Source organism: Drosophila montana, unplaced genomic scaffold (assembly GCF_035044405.1).
Source record: "Drosophila montana isolate Dmon_TW-CO22-7 unplaced genomic scaffold, ASM3504440v1 contig_3733_1, whole genome shotgun sequence".
Lineage (NCBI taxonomy): Eukaryota > Metazoa > Arthropoda > Insecta > Diptera > Drosophilidae > Drosophila > Drosophila montana.
Window position 1 is genome coordinate 497,302 of NW_026998620.1, and position 26,349 is coordinate 523,650.

The 26,349-nt window shown below is 37.2% G+C and overlaps 2 protein-coding genes across 2 annotated transcripts; one reads left to right on the plus strand and one right to left on the minus strand.

The window, feature by feature from the left end:
• Positions 1–1,153: 1,153 nt before the first annotated feature.
• LOC135436870 (uncharacterized) lies at positions 1,154–2,655 on the minus strand. Its single transcript, XM_064694634.1, has 3 exons — positions 2,650–2,655; positions 1,489–1,564; positions 1,154–1,422 (listed from the first exon to the last, which is right to left on the minus strand). The coding sequence occupies exons 1-3, from the start codon at positions 2,653–2,655 to the stop codon at positions 1,154–1,156; spliced, it is 351 nt and encodes a 116-aa protein (XP_064550704.1).
• A 2,822-nt stretch (positions 2,656–5,477) lies between these two features.
• Positions 5,478–5,822, plus strand: LOC135436872 (uncharacterized). The gene is made up of 2 exons (XM_064694636.1): positions 5,478–5,487; positions 5,548–5,822. Exons 1-2 carry the CDS (start codon positions 5,478–5,480, stop codon positions 5,820–5,822), a joined length of 285 nt encoding a protein of 94 aa, XP_064550706.1.
• Positions 5,823–26,349: the final 20,527 nt, after the last annotated feature.

Below are 26,349 nucleotides of genomic sequence, written 5' to 3' on the forward strand. Positions count from 1 at the left end.
CTAAATATGGGAGCTTAAATACAAAATTTAGCATCATAAGCTCGTACAATTTTTGAAATATGCTCAAGATAAATTTCGAAAATCGTTACCTATCGATATTTATAGATTAGATCAAATAATCTCTGAAATATTTTCGATAAATATATGTTGAAAATCGATAATTATCGATGTTTATAATCTCTGAAATATGATCATGAGATATATGTCGAAAATCAATACCTATCGATGTTTATAGATTAGATCAAATAATCTCTGAAATATTTTCGATAAATATCAATACCTATCGATATTTCTAGGTAAGCTCGTAAAATCTATAAAATAAGCTCAAAGTATTTACCATACATCGAAAATCGATACCTATCGATATTTATAGATTAGTTCGAATAATCTCTAAAATATGCTGAAAAATATATGTCGAAAGTCGATAATTATCGATATATAGATTAGATCGAATAATCTTTGAAATATGCTCAAAAGTCGATATCTAACAATAATTATAGATTAGTTCGAATAATACAATAAATAGGAAACAAGAAAGAAAGACGTTATTATTTAACTAAAGAAATGTATACTAGATATATAGAGTGTTAAGTAGATAGAATAAGGAGATATTGAGGAATCATCGACCCAGTGGGGAAAATTTATAACCTATCCGGCAAGCTATGCTATACCGACAGATGGGCAGATGCTTCGGGTTAGCCGGATAGATATGGGCAGCTCAACTTATCAATTGATGATGATCAAGAGCGTAAATCTCATCGAGCTGCCTTCAGCTGTCACACAATTTTGCACAGCTGCAATATACCCCATACCCATATTTAATGAATACAGGGTATTTACAACAGCAACGGCAACTAAAGGCGCAAAGCCAGGGGCAGCATTCGGAAAGCGGCCGCTGGAGCTTTTGTGTGGTTTTTGCATTGATAAAACCGACTTCACAGATACACTTGACCCCCCGTCCCCCCGCCCCCCTTTCCGGCGACCGTGGAGCAAGTTCACAATTGCCGAAAAAAAACCATGTGTATAATTGCGAGCACGGTGCGTATACTCGTTGCGAATTGCGTATACGCCTCGGGTTGAAATATTATTTGCATTTATCAATTGTTTATTGTGTCAATGTTAAGATGGATGCTCCCATGGCTGACGAGGGGGATTAGGCAACCGTTGGCGGCATCTCGGGCTTCTTCCAGATGTAACTGGCCCAGGGTATGCACTCCTTGAGCAGATGCATATAGGCCAATCCGTGGGGACAGTCCATCTCGGTGGCCGGCTTGTCCAGAGTCTCGCACAGCCAATACTTGGCCGGATCGAAGTGATGCGTATACGTTTGCCCGATCTCCGACTCATCCTTGCAGGCGGAGCGACCGGCATCGGCCCTAACAGCAACAACAACGGCGGCCAGAACGGCGAAAAGGACAAAGACTGCAAAAATTTGAAAATAATGAATATATATCAAGAATATCTGTCTAATATCTCTAGAATATTTACCGGCTTTCATTGTTAGCTGTGAAAGTTTTTGTGTGCTCTTGCCCGTCGCGAGATCGACATTTATATGCTTCTCGAGCTGTTGACATAAAAAATAGAATATTAAAAAATACAATAAAAAGAGAACACAATTGAAAACAATTCGCATCCGTTGATTGCGATCTGAGCGACATGGAATTGATAAGAGAAAACCAGCTAGGACAATTTACTTACTCAACTAATTAATGCTTTTTTCTTCCTCCCACTGATAAAGTTGATAAAAAATAGAAAACGATGCAAAAAAGAAATTTATTGAAATTATTCCAATTGGCAAAACGAGCTCTGCGTCAGTTAAAAGTTCACGCACATTAAATAATTTGATTAAATTAAAAAACCTTAGAAATAAAATCAAATAATTGTAGTTATTTTTTCATTTAAATTGGGATTTTTATTGAAATTATTTATGCGTTGCAATTGGAAAAAACCACAGATAAAAGTTCAGGCACATTAAATAAGTAAAGCAACTATTTAGATATAACTTTAAAAATAAAATAAAATAATTAAACTTAATTTTTTCATTCCAATTGGGAATTTTATTGAAATTTTCATGTTCCAATTGGAAAAGGAGATACAAACTCAGAAAATAAATAATTTAGTTAATTGAATTTAGTTTTTCATTTTAAGTAGGGTTTATCTTTATGAAGCAATAGATAAATTAGATATAACCTGAGAAATAAAATAAAATAATTGTTTATTTTTTATAAATATAATAATTGGCCTTAATTTTTCATTTAAATTGGGTTCATCTGAAGAAAATATTTAGATATAACTTTAAAAATAAAATAAAATAATTGAGTTTAATTTTTCATTTAAATTGGAAAATTTATTGAAATTATTTATATGTTCCAATTGGAAAAAAGAGATACAAGCTCAGACACATTAAATAATTTAATTAATTGAACTTAATTTTTCATTTAAATATGGTTTATCTCCATGAAGCAACTATTTAGATTTAAACTGAGAAATAAAATAAAATAATTGAACTTAAATAGGGTTCATTTAAATTGGGTTTATTTTTATGAAGCAACTATCAACTTAAAAAAATTAATTACAATTAATTAAAACTAATTATTCATTTAAAGCGCAGCAGCTGAGAGTTAATTTCCTTTGAGTTAATCAGCTAACTTGCATTATGTTCAGATAAAAAAATAAAAGGAAAGTTGTTTAATATAATTAGTTGAACTTATTTAATTGTTCAAGAGTTCAGTTTTAACTTGCGAGTAGGAAACTTTATTTTTATAAACCTCATTCAAAAAAAACAACTACTTAAATTAATTGAAATTATTTACCTTTTTTAAAGCGAGTCGCTTGGAATTTGTAGATTAAATAAAAATTTAATTTGAAATGCAATTAATCATTTATTTTGCGAGTAGATATTCAGAAAAAATTAAACAAAATTCGTAAAACATATATTTTATTTTTATTTATTTATAAACGAATGCTGCTAGCTTTCAGATTATCTTAAATGAAATAATATTATCTGAAATAACTAACTAACTGTGTAACTATATTTAATAACTAAAAAATTTGTATACTAAGCGAGTTGCTTGGCATTTTTAGATAAAATAAATATTAAATTTACTAATTATTTCTATTGAAATTAATAATTTATTTTGCGAGTAGATATTCTGTAAAAAATAGAAAAAAATATTATAACATATGTTTAATTAATTGCAATATTTTATACCAAAATTAAGCTGTCCGGCTCGAGGTCAATGTTAATTATATTTTATATAAATAATAAGCAAAAAAACAAGGTATGAAATATAAACAGATTTTCTGTTTAGCTTTAACGTGAATCTTCCGCTTTTATCAACAGCTGTTGACTGTAGAAATGTAAACGATTTGTATGCTTTTCAATACTTTAACTTGTTGGGAATTGCAAGCGTGAGGCAAGGGAAAAAACAGCTCTGTCCTTTATCAAGTGAATACCTTTATCAGTGAATACCCTAGCTATAATTCGAATATATGTATATATATTTATTCTTGGTATTTTTTTTCCGTCTGTTTAGAGCAGCTGTTAAGCTCTTCCGATTATAACATTATGTTATGGCCAACATACAATAAAATTCTATTCAAAATTCCTGCAGCTCTTTTGTGCGCAACACCTGATGAATATTGATTGACGAGGTATTCAATGCATTTGATTGGCTCGACAGACGCGATTCCATTAGCATAGCGCCAGCTTGAACAAAGCCAAAGAAAAAGCCAAAGCCAACGAAATGAAATATTTAACAATGAAAAGGTAAACATATATAATTATGATCATGCTGTAATGTGAATTCATTTAAATTGCAAAACAAACATTTTGATTATCGATTTACTGGATTTGCAAATTACATATTTATCTTTTGTTAACTGTTCATCGTTTCTTGTGTGTGTGTGTGTGTGTGTGTGTGTGTGTGTGTGTGTGTGTGTGTGGCTGACCCCCCGTAAAGCGTTTCGGGCCAAACACTTGACCAACATAAATGCTTAAGTGTGGATGCAAAAAAAAATATCACGAAATCAACCAGAGCCAAAAAAAACAAAAAAAAACGAAACTAAATACCAAAAAAAAAAAAACAGAAAAAAACAGTTAACAGCTAACACATTGATGAAAACAAAAAACGCCAAAAAACGAAAAGACAAAAAAGCCAAAAAATCTATTACAAAATGCTTAAAAAGTAATTACAGTTTCCGCATTGAACTCTGCGGCCGTCTGCAGGGCAAGCTGAGGGGTAGGTCGGCGGAGGGGGGGGGATGGCGACGGGGGACAGGTGTCGCCAAGCAGCAGGTGCCCATGGCGGGAATTGGTTGCCTACTCAAATTGATGAGGCTCCCCACCAAGACGAAGACAGCGCGAAAAAGAGAGGGAGAGGGAGAATGGGAGAGAGAGAGGGAGAGAGAGAGAGAGAGGGAGAGAGAGAGAGAGTGAGGGAGAGGGAGAGAGAGAGAGAGAGAGAGAGCGAGGGAGAGGTTGAGAGATGCTGAGACAATGACTTGGCAGCAGTGTTGGCATTGCAGCTTTTTTCTAGCTAAATATAGCTAATTCCGGAAGCTATTGAAATTTCCAAGTGCTATTACAAAACATATTTTCAACATTTTAAAACAGAAGCTTCTGGATGCTTGAAGAAGAGAGAGAGAAATAGAGACAGATAGAGAGAGAGAGAGAGAGAGAGAGAGAGGGAGAAATATCAGAAAATGACTTGGCTGTAGTGTTGACATTGCAGATATTTTCTAGCTAAATAGAGCTATTTACGGAAGCTATTGAAATTTCCAAGTGCAATTCTGGCCATTTTTAGGCTAACTTAGCTAGCTTTTAGCTATTTTAAAACATATTTTAAACATTTTAAAACAGAAGCTTCTGGATGCTTGAATAGATAAGCCAGACTTCAAGCACTTTTCCAAGCTTAGTAATTTTGTTCAGCTACTTATAGCTATTTTGTTGGCCATTAAATTCAGTTCTTTTGTTTGTTTGGCAACACTGGTTGGGCAGCCTGTGGGCCAGTTAATTGGGATTGTGTATAGTCGGTATTGTTTGAAATTTGTTAAATGCTGCGGCTCAGTTTTGAGCATTTCGTTAAAGACGATGACGAAGATGATTACAAATGGGGGCAGGGGCAGGGTGAGGGGCAGGGGCAGCTCATTATCGATTAAGTGGCTACGCTTTGAGTAAATCCAATTATTGGAAAGAAGGGAGAGGGGCGAGAGGGAAGAGAGGGAAGAGAAATGGGGGCAGATTGCACAAGCCACCTGCGAGACGTCTTCTATCTTTGATGAGCTCCGAAAATAGAGTCGGGCAAAAAAAAGGCCAACTAATTTGCAGAAAGTGCTTTTGCGTGTGGAGCGTGCAATTTGGACAAAACTTTGATAAGAAGCCAAACCAGGCCCAGAATCGAATCCGGTTACGGAACACTATAAATATGCTCGAAGAGCGGAACAATTGCAACATTTCCATTTAGACACGCAACAAAATGCATCAAGGTTGGCAGAAGAAAAGGGCGAAAAATTATTGGAAAAATTCTAATTATTTTCTAATTACAGCCATGATCTTCAGCTGCCTGCTGCTGGGCATCTTTGTGACCCTTGCTAGCGCCTACAACGGCCAGGACATCTATGCGGAGCCCAATTGCGCCATTGTCGAGGATCATGCTCGCAAATTCCGTGACATCTCCGATCCGACCCATTACTGGGTCTGCGCCGAGGGCAAGGAGAAGGCCGACTATATCCAATGTCCCGACAATTATGCCTTCATGGAGCCGCAGCAGGAATGCGTCGTCTGGGAGGAGTGGAAGTGGCTCGAGCCTTACACCAAATAAACAGCTTCTGCGATGAACATTTCGACAGAACACAGCGAACAGAAAAAACAAAATCCAAACTTGTCTTATTTATACCCTGCACCCATTGAAAATGGGTAAAAAAACAGGGTATTATGTATTTGTGCAAATGTATGTAACAGGCAGAAGGAAGCATCTACGACCCTATAAAGCATATATATTCTTGATCAGCATCAATAGCTGAGTCGATCAAGCCATGTCCGTCCCTCCGTCCGTCTGTCCGTATGTATGAACGCAAGGATCTCGAAACCTATAAGAGCTAGAGACTTGCAATTTTAGCTGTAAGTCCTCCTAGTCCACGCGCAGATCGAGTTTGTTTCCGATATTCGATAACTTGCCCCGTTTCCAAGTAATCGATAAAAATCGATATCGAAATCCTGTTTTTTGAGCAAATCTCGTAAATAATAAGAGCTAGAGTCGCCAAACTAGACAAGTAGCTTCTAGAATAGTATATATATATCAAGTATCTTTCATTTTATACCTATCGCCTTTTGGCAGAAGTGGGTGCAGGGTATCCCCTAGTCGGGAGCATCCGACTAGAACCTCTTACTTGTTTCTATTTCTTCTTTTTGTTTGGGCTGTCAATTAGTTTGGCCAACTTTTGATTGGTTTTGATGGGCATGATGGGTGTGAGTCGCTGCCTTCGATTTTGGTGTCAAATAAATAAATTAATTAAATGGCCAAACTTTGGCTTTGGCTGCCATGTTCCGGTCCACACATGCTCGCCAGTTCCCTAGATGTGCACAGGTAAGTAAAAGTTGCCTAACTACTGGAATACAATAAATTAAGTATATTACCTAATCGGAAAATTGAATATAATCAATATTGAAGTATCCTTAGTTTTTGCAATCACTCTCAGAATTCAAAGTACACTAAACTTATCAAAGCCTTAGCATATTTCAGGCTTGATGGCATTTGGTGTTGATTTTTTTGTAGATTATAAATCTAAAATCTTTGCATTTAGCAAAATATTTGTGTCGATAGCCAACTTTTCTAAAACTCACCTTAAAATAGATTTCAGTCTATTTAGTTTTTATTTAGTCTTTTTAGTTTTTCTCTCAAAACTCATATGCAAAAATGACAAAAACTTGGATATGCGAAGTTTCTAGTAAATGAGCTGCCTAGTTTGAAAATTTCCTCAATTTCGCTTATACTAAATCTATTTTCAAGCTTTTCAGTTTTTACATCTGAAACTTAAGCATGATAAAAATTATAAATTTTGTAATTTAAATATATCGCATAATCGATTGTGGGCGCTGGGAAAAAAGTCATGTAAAATTATATTCGGAAATTGTCAAGTAAAATTCCCGAGTGCCCTTCCTTCCTAAATTTCAAGCTGACTTTGCTTTATCCAAAAGCGGCCCGATTTCCGTGTGAACCACATTTGAGGAGTATGACTCGGCTTACAATCGAAAAAAATTATTTATGTGGCATGGCAGATAGTTGGTTGGACGAGTTATGTCAATGGCAATGCGAACATTAGTTTCGGTGTGTTTCGTGTTGGAAGTTGGAAGATATGGCGCATATGTCTGATAAACGATAATTAGGCAGTGCGTGTCTGTTGCGCTTGTAATTGTTATCTAACACCTTCGATTGCCAATCATAGCTGAGGCAGCAGCAGCAGCAGCAGCTGCTACAATCAATCAACTCGGATGGCCCACACGTCTGTGGAGAGATTCGTTTAAAGAGCGCTCGAGGTTCGGCTGATGACAAGCGCTGCTCCAATTTGGAGCTTAACAAAATATAAATTGTTCAATTCGGTTGCTTCATTTTCCTTTCGTTTACAAATAAAAGTAAAAACTACAAAATAAATAAAGCAAACGAGAAAGAAGGGCTATTTGCGGCACGTCGAAGTTTTTATACCCTTGCAGACCAAACTTTTTCATAATGCTCACAGTGTTTTGCCCGCATCTAAGAAGGAAATAAGGGAAAATAGTTAAGATATCTTGAAAAACAAAAAAGGTTTCCATGCAAGAAACTACTTTTCGACCGATCGTTCCTATGGCAGCTATATGATATAGTTGTCCGATGTTGATAGGATTTTGCAAATATATGTAGAGGATAGTAAAACTAATAAATGCCGAGTTTAGTCAAGATATCTTGAAAAACAAAAAAGTTTTTCATACAAGAACCTACTTTTCGACCGATCGTTCCTATGGCAGCTATATGATATAGTAGTCCAATGTTGATAGGATTTTGCAAATATATGAGAAGCATAATAAAACTAATAAATGGCGAGTTTGGTCAAGATATCTTGAAAAACAAAAAAGGTTTTTATAAAAGAATCTATTTACGACCGATTGGTCCTATGGCAGCTATATGATAAAGCTGTCCGATGTTGATAGGATTTTGTAAGTATATGTGGAGGATAGTAAAACTAATAAATGCCGAGTTTGGTCAAGATATCTCAATAAACAAAAAACTTTTTCATATAAGAATCTCATTTTCGACCTATCGTTCCTATGGCAGCTATATGATATATTGGTCCGATCCAGCTGGTTCCGACATATATACTGCGTGCAAAAGAAAGAGGAACTTCTGCAAAGTTTCATAAGGATAGCTTTTAAACTGAGAGATTAGTCGGACAGACAGACAGATATATCGACTCGGCTGTTGATACTGATGAAGAATATATATACTTTCTGGTGTCGGATATGTCTCCTTTTATGCGTTACACACTTCACGACAAAACTATAATGCCAACTGCAAGGGTATCAAAAAAGAAATATATATATAGATGAAGCGAAGGCCCCGATAAAGTTGCGCGCTCACATTAAAAGTGAAAAGTACTTCAATAAATTTTTTTGTTAGAAATCATATTGCCGCAATGCAAACAACTTGTCGCTGCGTCGCGCTGCGCTCAAGAGGTGCACTACGCGGAGCTGCTGTTGAAGTGCTGAGATCATCAAAAATTTGGTCATGTTTGCTTTATGCCGAAGCACGGCAACCGTAGCCATGCCCCAATTAGTCGGCGGGCTGAAGAAAGTTTTGAATGGCCTTGAGAAGGCCCATCAAATTGAAACAAAGCAAAAACTTGCCACAAATACAATACAACTTGCCACAGAATGAGGCAAGATCACAGCCGGGCCATATCTGTTTCTGGGCTAACAAATCTTTCGCAATTACTTGATAATTGCCAGCTTTATTTGTCGACGTCTATTCATCTCAATTTTTCGACTCGATTGTGCAAATGATAAACAATTGTGAACACAATCGGCAGCTGCAACTTTTCATTTCCATTTCAATTTGTACAACTTTAAGCAGCATAAATACAAAGTCGTGCTGCTCTCCTCAAATAACCCACTACACGATTCAAAATTGTTTTTCAAATTTTAAATGCTCGCTCGCCTTCTTATTCATAAAATCATTCGCCGATTCAGATTTCATTGTCGCAACAACAAGGTTATCAAAGTTGTGAATACGTTCGTCGATTTTGCATTTACATTTTTGGCAAAAAAAAATAGAAATCTGGCAACATTATTATCTAGATCAATATGGCATTCTATATTCTATATAGACATAGGTCAGATTTTCTCACACCCAAATCAAATCTCATCCGATTTTCATAAGGTTTTGCCTCTAGATCAATTTGGCATCCAAATCTGGCAATTTTGTGTATGTGTGTATGTATGTATGTATGAATGAATGTATGTATGTATGTATGTATGTTTGTATGTATGTATGTATGTATGAATGAATGTATGTATGTTTGTATGTATGTATGTATGTATGTATGTATGTATGTATGTATGTATGTATGTATGTACGTATGTATGTACGTATGTATGTATGTATGTATGTATGTATGTATGTATGAATGTATGTATGTATGTATGTATGTATGTATGAATGTATGAATGTATGTATGTATGTATGTATGCATGTATGCATGTATGTATGTATGTATTTATGTATGTATGTATATGTTGATGTGTGTACAAATGCATGTATTATGTAGTATGCAAGTATGTATGTATGTACATATGTATTTTTGTGCGTATGCATATATGTACATGCGTGCATATATAACATATATGTGTATGCATGTGAGTCTGTGCGTATAATTTTATGTATTAATGGATGAATCTATGTATGTTTTCATATATATATATGCGTGTGTGTATGTATGTATATATGTATATATTATGTATGCCTTTAAATATTTAAAAAATGTATGCATATATTATGTATGTGTTTATGCGAGACCAAATTTTCCTAAAAAACGTATTCTTAACTAAGTCCCTTCTACTCGATTCTCATGAATTCAAGTAAGTCTCGTAGGCTTCACTTCAAGTAGAGGTGGCGGCTGCTTTAATAGGACGAGGCGGCTTCAACTAAGGAGGAGGCGACTTAAGCAAAAGAGGAGGATGCTGCTTTAATATTGAAGGAGATGGCTTCAACTATAGAGCAAATGAGGAGGCGGCGGCTTGAAAATTTGAGGAGATGGCGGCTTTGGCTTTGGCGCAGGTCTTTGAAAAGCTGGTACGTATTATAAACATAACTATGTCTTTTTATATTTAAAAGAAAAGTAGTAACTATTTCAATCGTATGTATGTTGCTTTGTATGTATTTGAATATCTACATATATGTATGCATTTTAATATGTTATAAATATTGTTCTACTATGCGATTCTCACTAATTCAAGTGAGGTTTAAACATAATCTCTGCTTTTCTGTTCTTTCAGTGATGTCTCCCGCCTACTGATTGATGATTATTAAATAATCGAGCGAGTGAATTTACAGGTGTGTGCGTAATTACAAATAGATTTGTATCTCTATATATACAACTTTTTGTAATGACAGATTGAATGATTGACTGACTTATTGACTGACTGACTGACTGACCGCCTGACTGTCTGATTGGTGATCAACGCACAGCCCACCCCCCGTAACTCGGTCAAATCTCATCCGATTTTCACGAGATTTGGCTCTTTCTTCATGGCTTGGCCTCTAGATCAATTTGGCATCAAAATCTGGTCACACTGTTCTGGGTCAAAATTCATGTCAAAATATTACCCTTAAATAGCCTATATAGACATAGGTCTAAACATCCCACCCCCGTAACTCGGTCAAATCTCATCCGATTTTCACGAGATTTGGCTCTTTCTTCATGGTTTGGCCTCTACATCAATTTGGCATCAAAATCTGGCAACAATATTCTGGGTCAAAATTCATGTCAAAATATTACCCTTAAATAGCCTATATAGACATAGGTCTAAACATCCCACCCCCGTAACTCGGTCAAATCTCATCCGATTTTCACGAAGTTTAGCTCTTTCTTCATGGCTTGGCCTCTAGATCAATTTGGCATCAAAATCTGGTCACACTGTTCTGGGTCAAAATTCATGTAAAAATTATACCCTCAAATATCCGATATAGACATAGGTCTAAACATCCCACCCCCGTAACTCGGCCAAACCTCATCCGATTTTCACGGAGTTTAGCTCTTTCTTCATGGTTTGGCCTCTAGATCAATTTGGCATCAAAATCTAGTCACACTGTTCTGGGCCAAAATTCATGTGTAAATGATACCCTCAAATATCCTATATAGACATAGGTCTAAACTACCCACCCCCGTAACTCGATCAAACCTCATCCGATTTTCACGAAATTTAGCTCTTTCTTCATGGTTTGGCCTCTAGATCAATTTGGCATCAAAATCTAGTCACACTGTTCTGGGTCAAAATTCATGTGTAAATGATACCCTCAAATAGCCTATATAGACATAGGTCTAAACTTCCCACCCCCGTAACTCGGTCAAATCTCATCAGATTTTCACGGAGTTTAGCTCTTTTTTCATGGTTTGGCCTCTAGATCAATTTGGCATCAAAATCTGGTCACACTGTTCTGGGTCAAAATTCATGTCAAAATGATACCCTCAAATATCCTATATAGACATAGGTCTAAACTTCCCACCCCCTTAACTCGGCCAAATCTCATCAGATTTTCTCAAGGTTTGGCTTTTTCTTCATGGTTTGGCCTCTAGATCAATTTGGCATCAAAATCTGGCTACACTATTCTGGGTCAAAATTCATGTCAAAATATTACCCTTAAATAGCCTATATAGACATAGGTCTAAACATCCCACCCCCGTAACTCGGTCAAATCTCATCCGATTTTCACGAAGTTTAGCTCTTTCTTCATGGCTTGGCCTCTAGATCAATTTGGCATCAAAATCTGGTCACACTGTTCTGGGTCAAAATTCATGTAAAAATTATACCCTCAAATATCCGATATAGACATAGGTCTAAACTTCCCACCCCCGTAACTCGGCCAAACCTCATCCGATTTTCACGGAGTTTAGCTCTTTCGTCATGGTTTGGCCTCTACATCAATTTGGCATCAAAATCTGGTCACACTGTTCTGGGTCAAAATTCATGTCAAAATGATACCCCCAAATATCCTATATAGACATAGGTCTAAACTTCCCACCCCCGTAACTCGGTCAAATCTCATCAGATTTTCACGGAGTTTAGCTCTTTCTTCATGGTTTGGCCTCTAGATCAATTTGGCATCAAAATCTAGTCACACTGTTCTGGGTCAAAATTCATGTGTAAATGATACCCTCAAATAGCCTATATAGACATAGGTCTAAACTTCCCACCCCCGTAACTCGGCCAAACCTCATCCGATTTTCACGAAGTTTAGCTCTTTCTTTATGGTTTGGCCTCTAGATCAATTTGGCATCAAAATCTGGTCACACTGTTCTGGGTCAAAATTCATGTCAAAATGATACCCTCAAATATCCTATATAGGCATAGGTCTAAACTTCCCACCCCCTTAACTCGGCCAAATCTCATCCGATTTTCACGAGATTTGGCTCTTTCTTCATGGCTTGGCCACTACATCAATTTGGCATCAAAATCAGGTCACACTGTTCTGGGTCAAAATTCATGTCAAAATGATACCCTCAAATATCCTATATAGACATAGGTCTAAACTTCCCACCCCCCGTAACTCGTCCAAATCTCATCAGATTTTCACAAGGTTTGGCTCTTTCTTCATGGTTTGGCCTCTAGATCAATTTGGCATCAAAATCTGGCTACACTATTCTGGGTCAAAATTCATGTCAAAATGATACCCTTAAATATCCTATATAGACATAGGTCTAAACTTCCCACCCCCGTAACTCGGTCAAACCTCATCCGATTTTCACGAAGTTTAGCTCTTTCTTCATGGTTTGGCCTCTAGATCAATTTGGCATCAAAATCTGGTCACACTGTTCTGGGTCAAAATTCATGTCAAAATGTTAGCCTCAAATATCCCATATGGTCATAGGTCAAAACTTCCCACACCCGTAACTCGGTCAAATCTCATCCGATTTTCACCAGGTTTTGCTCTTTCTTCATGGTTTGGCCCCTTAATCAATTTGGCATCAAAATCTGACAACACTATTCTGGGTCAAAATTCATGTAAAAATTATACCCTCAAATATCCGATATAGACATAGGTCTAAACTTCCCACCCCCGTAACTCGGCCAAACCTCATCCGATTTTCACGGAGTTTAGCTCTTTCTTCATGGTTTGGCCTCTACATCAATTTGGCATCAAAATCTGGTCACACTGTTCTGGGTCAAAATTCATGTCAAAATGATACCCTCAAATATCCTATATAGACATAGGTCTAAACTTCCCACCCCCATAACTCGGTCAAATCTCATCAGATTTTCACGGAGTTTAGCTCTTTCTTCATGGTTTGGCCTCTAGATCAATTTGGCATCAAAATCTAGTCACACTGTTCTGGGTCAAAATTCATGTGTAAATGATACCCCCAAATAGCCTATATAGACATAGGTCTAAGCTTCCCACCCCCGTAACTCGGCCAAACCTCATCCGATTTTCACGAAGTTTAGCTCTTTCTTCATGGTTTGGCCTCTACATCAATTTGGCATCAAAATCTGGTCACACTGTTCTGGGTCAAAATTCATGTCAAAATGATACCCTCAAATATCCTATATAGACATAGGTCTAAACTTCCCACCCCCATAACTCGGTCAAATCTCATCAGATTTTCACGGAGTTTAGCTCTTTCTTCATGGTTTGGCCTCTAGATCAATTTGGCATCAAAATCTAGTCACACTGTTCTGGGTCAAAATTCATGTGTAAATGATACCCCCAAATAGCCTATATAGACATAGGTCTAAACTTCCCACCCCCGTAACTCGGCCAAACCTCATCCGATTTTCACGAAGTTTAGCTCTTTCTTTATGGTTTGGCCTCTAGATCAATTTGGCATCAAAATCTGGTCACATTGTTCTGGGTCAAAATTCATGTCAAAATGATACCCTCAAATATCCTATATAGACATAGGTCTAAACTTCCCACCCCCTTAACTCGGCCAAATCTCATCCGATTTTCACGAGATTTTGCTCTTTCTTCATGGTTTGGCCTCTAGATCAATTTGGCATCAAAATCTGGCAACAATATTTTGGGTCAAAATTCATGACAAAATGGTACCCTCAAATAGCCTATATAGACATAGGTCTAAACTTCCCACCCCCGTAACTCGGTCAAATCTCATCCGATTTTCACGAGATTTGGCTCTTTCTTCATGGCTTGGCCACTACATCAATTTGGCATCAAAATCAGGTCACACTGTTCTGGGTCAAAATTCATGTCAAAATGATACCCTCAAATATCCTATATAGACATAGGTCTAAACTTCCCACCCCCCGTAACTCGTCCAAATCTCATCAGATTTTCACAAGGTTTGGCTCTTTCTTCATGGTTTGGCCTCTAGATCAATTTGGCATCAAAATCTGGCTACACTATTCTGGGTCAAAATTCATGTCAAAATGATACCCTTAAATATCCTATATAGACATAGGTCTAAACTTCCCACCCCCGTAACTCGGTCAAACCTCATCCGATTTTCACGAAGTTTAGCTTTTTCTTCATGGTTTGGCCTCTAGATCAATTTGGCATCAAAATCTGGTCACACTGTTCTGGGTCAAAATTCTTGTCAAAATGTTAGCCTCAAATATCCCATATGGTCATAGGTCAAAACTTCCCACACCCGTAACTCGGCCAAATCTCATCAGATTTTCTCAAGGTTTGGCTTTTTCTTCATGGTTTGGCCTCTAGATCAATTTGGCATCAAAATCTGGCTACACTATTCTGGGTCAAAATTCATGTCAAAATGATACCCTTAAATATCCTATATAGACATAGGTCTAAACTTCCCACCCCCGTAACTCGGTCAAATCTCATCCGATTTTCACGAGATTTGGCTCTTTCTTCATGGTTTGGCCTCTAGATCAATTTGGTATCAAAATCTGGCAACACTATTCTGGATCAAAATTCATGTCAAAATGATACCCTCAAATAGCCTATATAGACATAGGTCTAAACTTCCCACCCCCGTAACTCGGTCAAATCTCATCAGATTTTCACGAAGTTTAGCTCTTTCTTCATGGTTTGGCCTCTACATCAATTTGGCATCAAAATCTGGCAACAATATTCTGGGTCAAAATTCATGTCAAAATATTACCCTTAAATAGCCTATATAGACATAGGTCTAAACATCCCACCCCCGTAACTCGGTCAAATCTCATCCGATTTTCACGAAGTTTAGCTCTTTCTTCATGGCTTGGCCTCTAGATCAATTTGGCATCAAAATCTGGTCACACTGTTCTGGGTCAAAATTCATGTAAAAATTATACCCTCAAATATCCGATATAGACATAGGTCTAAACTTCCCACCCCCGTAACTCAGCCAAACCTCATCCGATTTTCACGGAGTTTAGCTCTTTCGTCATGGTTTGGCCTCTACATCAATTTGGCATCAAAATCTGGTCACACTGTTCTGGGTCAAAATTCATGTCAAAATGATACCCCCAAATATCCTATATAGACATAGGTCTAAACTTCCCACCCCCGTAACTCGGTCAAATCTCATCAGATTTTCACGGAGTTTAGCTCTTTCTTCATGGTTTGGCCTCTAGATCAATTTGGCATCAAAATCTAGTCACACTGTTCTGGGTCAAAATTCATGTGTAAATGATACCCTCAAATAGCCTATATAGACATAGGTCTAAACTTCCCACCCCCGTAACTCGGCCAAACCTCATCCGATTTTCACGAAGTTTAGCTCTTTCTTTATGGTTTGGCCTCTAGATCAATTTGGCATCAAAATCTGGTCACACTGTTCTGGGTCAAAATTCATGTCAAAATGATACCCTCAAATATCCTATATAGGCATAGGTCTAAACTTCCCACCCCCTTAACTCGGCCAAATCTCATCCGATTTTCACGAGATTTGGCTCTTTCTTCATGGCTTGGCCACTACATCAATTTGGCATCAAAATCAGGTCACACTGTTCTGGGTCAAAATTCATGTCAAAATGATACCCTCAAATATCCTATATAGACATAGGTCTAAACTTCCCACCCCCCGTAACTCGTCCAAATCTCATCAGATTTTCACAAGGTTTGGCTCTTTCTTCATGGTTTGGCCTCTAGATCAATTTGGCATCAAAATCTGGCTACACTATTCTGGGTCAAAATTCATGTCAAAATGATACCCTTAAATATCCTATATAGACATAGGTCTAAACTTCCCACCCCCGTAACTCGGTCAAACCTCATCCGATTTTCACGAAGTTTAGCTCTTTCTTCATGGTTTGGCCTCTAGATCAATTTGGCATCAAAATCTGGTCACACTGTTCTGGGTCAAAATTCATGTCAAAATGTTAAAAGCCATATGGTCATAGGTCAAAACTTCCCACACCCGTAACTCGGTCAAATCTCATCCGATTTTCACCAGGTTTTGCTCTTTCTTCATGGTTTGGCCCCTTAATCAATTTGGCATCAAAATCTGACAACACTATTCTGGGTCAAAATTCATGTAAAAATTATACCCTCAAATATCCGATATAGACATAGGTCTAAACTTCCCACCCCCGTAACTCGGCCAAACCTCATCCGATTTTCACGGAGTTTAGCTCTTTCTTCATGGTTTGGCCTCTACATCAATTTGGCATCAAAATCTGGTCACACTGTTCTGGGTCAAAATTCATGTCAAAATGATACCCTCAAATATCCTATATAGACATAGGTCTAAACTTCCCACCCCCATAACTCGGTCAAATCTCATCAGATTTTCACGGAGTTTAGCTCTTTCTTCATGGTTTGGCCTCTAGATCAATTTGGCATCAAAATCTAGTCACACTGTTCTGGGTCAAAATTCATGTGTAAATGATACCCCCAAATAGCCTATATAGACATAGGTCTAAGCTTCCCACCCCCGTAACTCGGCCAAACCTCATCCGATTTTCACGAAGTTTAGCTCTTTCTTTATGGTTTGGCCTCTAGATCAATTTGGCATCAAAATCTGGTCACACTGTTCTGGGTCAAAGTTCATGTCAAAATGATACCCTCAAATATCCTATATAGACATAGGTCTAAACTTCCCACCCCCTTAACTCGGCCAAATCTCATCCGATTTTCACGAGATTTTGCTCTTTCTTCATGGTTTGGCCTCTAGATCAATTTGGCATCAAAATCTGGCAACAATATTTTGGGTCAAAATTCATGACAAAATGGTACCCTCAAATAGCCTATATAGACATAGGTCTAAACTTCCCACCCCCGTAACTCGGTCAAATCTCATCCGATTTTCACGAGATTTGGCTCTTTCTTCATGGCTTGGCCACTACATCAATTTGGCATCAAAATCAGGTCACACTGTTCTGGGTCAAAATTCATGTCAAAATGATACCCTCAAATATCCTATATAGACATAGGTCTAAACTTCCCACCCCCTTAACTCGTCCAAATCTCATCAGATTTTCACAAGGTTTGGCTCTTTCTTCATGGTTTGGCCTCTAGATCAATTTGGCATCAAAATCTGGCTACACTATTCTGGGTCAAAATTCATGTCAAAATGATACCCTTAAATATCCTATATAGACATAGGTCTAAACTTCCCACCCCCGTAACTCGGTCAAACCTCATCCGATTTTCACGAAGTTTAGCTTTTTCTTCATGGTTTGGCCTCTAGATCAATTTGGCATCAAAATCTGGTCACACTGTTCTGGGTCAAAATTCATGTCAAAATGTTAGCCTCAAAGCCATATGGTCATAGGTCAAAACTTCCCACACCCGTAACTCGGTCAAATCTCATCCGATTTTCACCAGGTTTTGCTCTTTCTTCATGGTTTGGCCCCTTAATCAATTTGGCATCAAAATCTGACAACACTATTCTGGGTCAAAATTCATGTCAAAATGTTACCCTCAAATAGCCTATATAGACATAGGTCTAAGCTTCCCACCCCCGTAACTCGGTCAAATCTCATCCGATTTTCACGAGATTTGGCTTTTTCTTCATGGTTTGGCCATTAATTCAACTGCCAATAAAAAGAGGAACTAACAACCAAGTAAGCTCTTCAATAATCCTTACTCTCCTTAACTCCTTTCTTCCTTTGCAAACAGAGTGAGAGATAAGTAAGTTTTACGAGTGGGTCGGCTAACCTGCAGAGGGCTAGTAAAACTTTAGACCTTTGAACCATTCGACCCTATATTAGTGAATATTTATTGTGTTAAAATACAAGATTCACGAATATCGATTATTAAAATAAATCATTCTTTATTAATCAATTGGCAATGAGAAATGTGCAAAGCGCTTTTGACTGATTGTTTCACTGATTACATCGTTGCGGGTCCCGTCTACATATAGATGAATTAATGTATGTAGGGCTGGCTGTCAGTCGACTGAATGACAAATTGACATGTTGCAAAAATGATAAATCTACCTGGTAGACAGGTGGTCTGACAGTTGGCAAAAGCAACAACAACAAGCCAAATGACCTTTCATCAAAGTGACAAATAAATGCGGAGCTCTTAAATTGGCCCAAAGGCGATCTACCGAATAAAGCACTCAGATATGAAGTCAGGCATAGGTCAAAGTTCAGGCCACCTTCCGAAAAATCACAACCTCCCCAACTTCAGTTCTGTTCAAGTTCGTTGCTGACGTCATTTTTCGGCATTCCTCCCACATCAATTGTTGGCTCTGGAGCATCTCAGCTGCCAGACCTAAATTATTCATTTTATTTTTTTAAAAATCCGCATAAATAATTCACATGTCTGGCAAATGCTGCGATTGCGCAATTTATATGCATTAAGAAAGCGCGTTTCCACCCCAATTAACGGACATGATATGTGACATACATTAATTAAATTTAAAAGGACGGATAAAAGCATCTTAAAATCAACTATTTGTCAGCTTATTTAGCTAGAAATGTGTTAAAATATATTTATTTATTTATATTTTTAAAAGAAATATAAATTTTTATATTAATAAAATAATGGTCATAATTATGTGACATACATTAATTAAATTTAAAAGGAAGCATAAAAGCATTCTTAAAATCAACTATTTGTCTGTTTATTTAGCTGAAAATGTGTTAAAAACATATTTTATATATTTTTGAAAAAAATATAAATTTTAAAATAAATATAAAAATTGACATAATTATGTGACATACATTAATTAAATTTAAAAGGAATATATTTATTTATATTTTTAAAAAAAATATAAATTTATAAATAAATAAAAAAGTGGACATAATTATATGACATACATTAGTTAAATTTAAAAGGAGGGATAAAAGCATTCTTAAAATCAATTATTTTTAATTTATTTTTTGCCTTATACTAAAGCTAAAAAATTTATTAAACACATATTTAATATATTTGTGAAAGAAATATGAATTTCTCTAAATAAATTCTAAGCTTGCAAAAGTTTAGGCTTCAGAAAATTGCATAAAGAAAGGCATCAAAAAGTCTCGCAAAGAAAAAAGCTGGCTTACAAGAGAAATTGGAATTGCATTTACAGCAACAACTAAAAATGCTCCAAAGGAAAAAGAAAACTAAGCAAATGTTTTGTGTGCATTACAAATGCCCCCGCGGAGCTTTCACCACACTTTCCCCGCTTTGAACAGCTGATGAACAGCTGGAAAGTGCCGAGAACCTTGGAAACTGGAAGCGTGCGGGCATATCCTATGTCTGGAAGGCGATTCATTCTGACAGGCCAACGATTAGTAGAGACAGCTCCGCCTACATATCAGCTCGTCAACTTATGTGTGTGTGTGTGTGTGTGTGCGTGTAGTTGCTCTAGTATTGGTGACAAGGCCACACCCACGCGGCCATGTTTGAATGAAATGACAGGCTGCGCAGTCGGAGGCGCCAGCAGCAGCAGCTGAAACGAGAAAGTTGCTCGGCTCGGTCAGCGCCATTGAGAGGGGTTCCGGCGGGCGAGGGGGGAGCCCCAAAAATGGACATGAATTTCAAAACGGAACAAAGTGAAAATGGAACATCATGCTGTATTTGAGTATTTAGGTTACACACACATTTTCAGTTAGTTGTTGGTTTTGTTGTTAACTTAAGTAAGGTCATCGAAATGTCAAAAGTTGCATTTTTCGATACGACAGCGTCACACACACACACACAAACACACACAAACACACACACACACACACACACATGCAGAGCTACGTAAATGCATAAGTGCAAAGAGATAAGCACAGGGTGACACGCATTTTGCGTGTTCACATGTTTCATTTAACAAAGTGTTTGTCGCGCTGTCACACGGGCACCTACAAACACACACACACACACACACACACACACACACGTTTATATTACATATACATGTGTGTAGTTGGCAACGACAAATCGCAATTAATTTGCCAGCTTTGTCTGCGTCATCGTCGGCGTCGCCGTCGCCATGACAAAAATACTTGTACGAAAACTTATTGATCGCAGTGTTTCTTTTTATATGCATACCCTTTACCTCGCCTCCCGCTCGACACCCGCTCGCTCCTGCTGCGATTTGCGGCCGATTTTCGCCTCTTCGCTCTTCTCCCCCCCTCTCCCCTCTACGCTCTCCGCTCGCTTACACATTTCAACACTTTCGGCGGCCATTTTGGTGGCGTTGTTCCCGGCGGGCGCCTTAAAAATTCCACCACTCGTGTGACACACACACACACACACTCACACTCACACACACACTCATGTGTGTATATGCAGAAGTTTCTCAATAGATATTTGTTGTTCCGTTTCCGGCCTGCCATTGCTCGTCCGCTTTGTCTTATTTGATTTTAATCTCTCTGCATCTCCCTCACTCTCTCGCACTCGGCTGGCTTTCTTGTGCTCTCTTTCTTCCACTTGCTCTCTCTCACATGCTCGACACTTTGGTTGGCTGTCAGCCGGACGTCAGCTTAATTTATTTATTTTAATTTTATTGATATTATTCTGTTTGCTCTGATTCTATTATAATACTGTTTTCCCAGCATCGTCCACATTTATGCATTACGAGCTGCCCATTGACATTTAAGTGTTGTAAAATTGCATTAGATATTCTCTTTTGCCTTTTCCCTACTTTCACAACATTACAGCTTGTGTATTTTTTATATTTCTATATATATTCCGTATCCAGGCGACTACATTTTCCGCATTAAGAGGTGCTCATTGACTTTTAAGTGTTGTAAAATTGCATTAGATCTTCTCTTTTGCCTTTTCCCTACTTTCATAACACTTCAGCTTGTATATTTCCTATATTCCTTATACATACATAATCTATATCCAGGCAACCACGTTTTTGGCATTAATAGCTGTCCATTGACTTTTAAGTGTTGTAAAATTGCATTAGATATTCTCTTTTGCTCTTTCCCTACTTTCACAACATTACAGCTTGTAGATTTACTATATTTCTATATATATTCCGTATCCAGGCGACTACATTTTCCGCATTAAGAGCTGCTCATTGACTTTTAAGTGTTGTAAAATTGCATTAGATCTTCTCTTTTGCCTTTTCCCTACTTTCATAACACTTCAGCTTGTATATTTCCTATATTCCTTATACATAATCTATATCCAGGCAACCACGTTTTTCGCATTAATAGCTGTCCATTGACTTTTAAGTGTTGTAAAATTGCATTAGATATTCTCTTTTGCCTTTTCCGCACATCCATTCAGCTTAGACTCTTCTGTTTGATACATAAAAATGTTAGTATAAATGTAAGCTAATGCGACTATTAATATTAATGCTTATTGCCCTTTGAGCTCTGTACCTTTAATCAATTAATTGTAACCTGATATACTGACTGTTCTGGCTTGGCTAAATGTGAACCACGCCGATGGAACTCAATTCCAGTCCAGCGCAAATTGCCGTCTAACCCTTCACCTCTGTCCCCTGTCGAGGTAACGAATGCTAACGAACCACAGCTCGTGTTACTCTTGCGTAATCTTATTCTATCTGCTGCAGGTGCCAACGAGACGGGCAACCTCAACATTGATAACATGAGGAGATTTGCCTGAAAGTTAGGCATTAAGAAAACCTAATTATATATATATCGCGGCTGGCAGTCCCAAAGAAATTGATGGTGATTCCGTACAAGGTTGAACCTATGTATATAATTATTATTTGATTGAACTATATGTATATCTGTACTCAATGATAACTTGCTTTGATGCATCAATTCTCTGATGATTTTCGATTTATGCTAACAGAAATCGATATTTATCGATGGGTTGCAATAGGTACGATATACGATAATATATATATTTATGTATATCTGTATATATGTGTACTTAATGATAACTTGCTTAACAAATTGAATGCTTCAGCTCTCATGATTTTCGATTTATGCTAACAGAAATCGATATTTATCGATTGGCTGCGATAGGTATGATTTACGATAATATATATATTTACGTATATCTGTATATATATGTATATCTGTTTATATATGTACTTAATGCTAACTCTCATGATTTTCGAATTGAATCGATATTTATCGATGGGCTGCGATAGGTATGATATACGAGAATATATATATTTAAAAATTATTGCTGGTTTTGGGTGACCTTTCCATTTTTAAATATTTACTTTATTTTCTCGAGATCCGAGGTTAAAACAAAATGTGAATAAATGCGAAAATTGTATTTAACATAATTCATTTCCGGTACATTTCGATATTTGATATATAAATATCAAATCTTTGGCTTAGTTGTCGAGAACAAGGAGCTGGATATGTCTTAAATCTATTTTCAATTGGTTTAGGGTATAAGAAATAAACATTTTAAATAATAATTAAATAATAATAATATATAACATATTTATATTTTGAGCCAGTTCGACTCAAAACCCGCCTTAAGATTAACAGAATGTATATAAATAGAAATCTAAACAGCTTATAGTGCGAAAACACCTTACTTTTCAGGCTTTAAGCAGCGTGAAATTCAGTGAAGTGTACGAAATTTGAGATAAATATTCTACTTTGAGTGCCCCTTTTAAAGAACCTGTCATTTTCGCGTATCTAAGTAAAGTCGGAATCCAGTCAACCCATTTGGAATCAACTGCAGCGCACAGTTTGCTGCTGGTGCTATCAAATGTTGCACTCCGGGGGGGCCGCTCAGGGGTCAGGGAGGGGTCCGGAGCTGGGCGAGATTCCTGGCAACGACCACCCGCTGTCTATCCGGCTGTCAATATCAGTAGACGACAGGATCAACAGCAACAACAACAACAGCAACAGGATGAAGTAGAAATATTTTATGGAAATTATAATTTAAAGCAAACTTTGAGGCATGAGACACGTTTCAGCTTCAGTTTCAGGCTTGTATCAAAGCCGGAGCAATCCAATTAAGCCAAGTCGACCAAGGTGTGGGTGAATGTTATATTTTTAAACCCAGGCAATCGGCCAGATACACACACACACACACATGTGTATAAAAATCGATAGATTGTAGGCATAACGAGCAGGCGAAGGCGTTTTTTTACCTTGGCCCCACATCAGCCAAGTCCCAGTCCCAGTTCCAAGGCCCAAGGCAGTTCCACAACGTGATATTTTACAAGTGTTGCTTTTGTTGTTGTTGTTCTTACTGGTGGTGGTGGTTGTGGTGTGTTCTGGCAGGGGGTGTGCGGGGGGTGGGTGGGCACTTTGTGGGGGTTGATGGTCGTGTAGTCTGTTTTACGGTTCGGCAACGTTCGAACAGATGCCCTGAACCCGTCCATCTAATTACGAAAAGGCGTACTTGTCCAAAAAAAAAATATCTCAGTGAAGGGAGTATTGGCTAGCTCGTAAAGTATGCAGCTCATACGGAATAATCATAATAATGTGAATATGAATAATATGAATAAATATAAATAAATCTATAAATTAGATCCCTACGAGCTGAGACGATCTAGTTAACTAAGCTAGAGACTTGAAATTATCAAAGTTAATATTCCTCTATACATCTGCTACAATTTCTATAATATATACCCTATTTAAACAGGTTTTAACTACCTGGGAGGGATAAGATCTGGAGATGTCTCGCATAGTATATATATATATAGATTTTGATCGAGATATCTCGTGACACTTTTTGATTACCTTCTGCTGTGGTTATTTTATTTAAGCTCGCAGATAGAGATTCTCAAAAAGATCGGACCATAAGCTCCGAAGTTAATTACGAACGAAAATGCACAGTGTGTGTTGGCAATGGAAAGCCAGAAAGAAGACGAAGGGCTAGTCAGACTTAATTTCATTCCCAGCAATAGTTAAAATATTCATAGAGAGTATATTAACTTCGGCTTGGCTTTGTCAGGGCGCTGTGGCTGCCAACTGCCATGAAATAAATTCATAATTGAAAATAAACATTGTGGAATGCAAATTAGAATTATATCGCAGTGTATTCGCCCAAATGTTCTTTTGCTGTTTCATGTTTGGTATCCGAGAATTGTCGAGGCAAACAGACCTAAGCTTCGCGCTGATGCCCTGACAGTTTTATTGCTCAGGTCTTCGACAATGTCATCGTTGACTTGTTGTATAAAAAGTGTCACATTTTCTCACATTAAAATAAAAGATTAATTACACGAATGTATCTGCGCGTGGCTCATCAACTGTCATCCCAGCCCATTTCCATTTTGGGTAATTGCTGTACAGAATCTTTAGAGCCAAATAATTAGCTCTAAATTAAAATTGAATTAAATTTAAGTGCTGTGCAAATCGATCGACAAAGCTGCCAAAGTCAGAGATATTTCCATTTACACTCAGAGAAAATCAATTAAAATTAGAAATTACAATTAAATTCTGTATACAGCTCTTCCAGGAATGTTAAGTTTTTAACATGCTGTTAAGTGTTTAACATTTTGTTAAGTTTATACTATTATGTAAAATAAAAATGTCGAGGAAAAGAGCCAAACGTATGTGGGAAAATCATTTTTTGATTGCACTTAGTTTGAAATTGAAATCTGTACGCAACCCTTCCATAAATGTTAAGTTTTTAACGCGCTGTTAAGTTTTTAACATGATGTTAAGTTTTGAGTAATATGTAAATTAAAAACGTCGAGCAATAGACCCAAAATAAGGAGTCATTTCTTAAATAATGTACGCAGCTCTTCTAGAAACGTTAAGTTTTTAACATGATGTTACGGTTATATAACTGAATGTTACGTTTTTAACATTATGTAACATAAAAATGTCGAGCAGAAAAATTAGAATTAGGAGACATTTTTGAAATTCTCTACGCAGCTCTATTAGAAAGTTACGTTTTTAACATGAAGTTTAGTTGTTAACATTATGTTAAGTTTTTACCATAATGTTAAATAAAAATGTCAAGCAAAAGAGCCAAAGTTGAGAGACATTTTTAAATTCTGTATTCAGCTCTTCTAGAAATGTTAAGTTCCTTACATCATACTGTTAAGTTTTTAACATGATGTTAAGTTCTTAACATAATGTAAAATACAAATGTCGAGCAAAAGAGCCAAAAGTAAGAGACATATTTTACCACATGCTCATTTCTTTATTTCGAAAAAACAATTGTTTTTATTCTATTTACTTTAGGAATATTGAAGAAGAAATTAAAGGTAATATTTGAAGTACAGATCGCAATGCAGTATTTCCTTGGTCTTTTTTCTAAATTTCTAACACAATCTATAACGCATTTCCTTTGAGTGTAAAACCTTCCTTTCCCCCTTGGATTTTACAGCTTCGAGCTCGAGTTATATATAGCTCGCCTTTGGTCTTTTGCGGCCAGTTAAGGAGCTGCTGTATTTGGGTTCCTTTGTTCTTGTTGTTGTTGTTGTTGTTGTTTGGTTGCGTGTCTTGTGCACATTTTGTTTGTGTTTTCTGTGGCTGCTTTTGGCAATGCTGCCTGCCACGCCCACACCCACGCCCACGCGTCTTGGCCGCGGGCAAAATAACCTTGTTTCCAACCACTTTCCGACCAAGTACGTTAGCCCGACGTGCCTTTATGTACGGCTATGTATAGAGTCGGGCTATGTGCCTTAGATTTAAGTCGCGGCTCAAAAAAACACACGCACATTTGCCGAGGCACACCTTGATTTACCTTGGCAGTTGCTCGCCTCCTTTCGCCTCCTTATCGATCGTCTGCACATTGCAAGTTTTTCCTATATTTTCTACATTTTCTCGGGGAAATAGTTTTGTCTGGTTTCGGCACACGTAATTGCTTTTACGTGGCCAAAATTTGAAGTTGCGCTCTGATTGTGAACTTATGCAGACTTAAT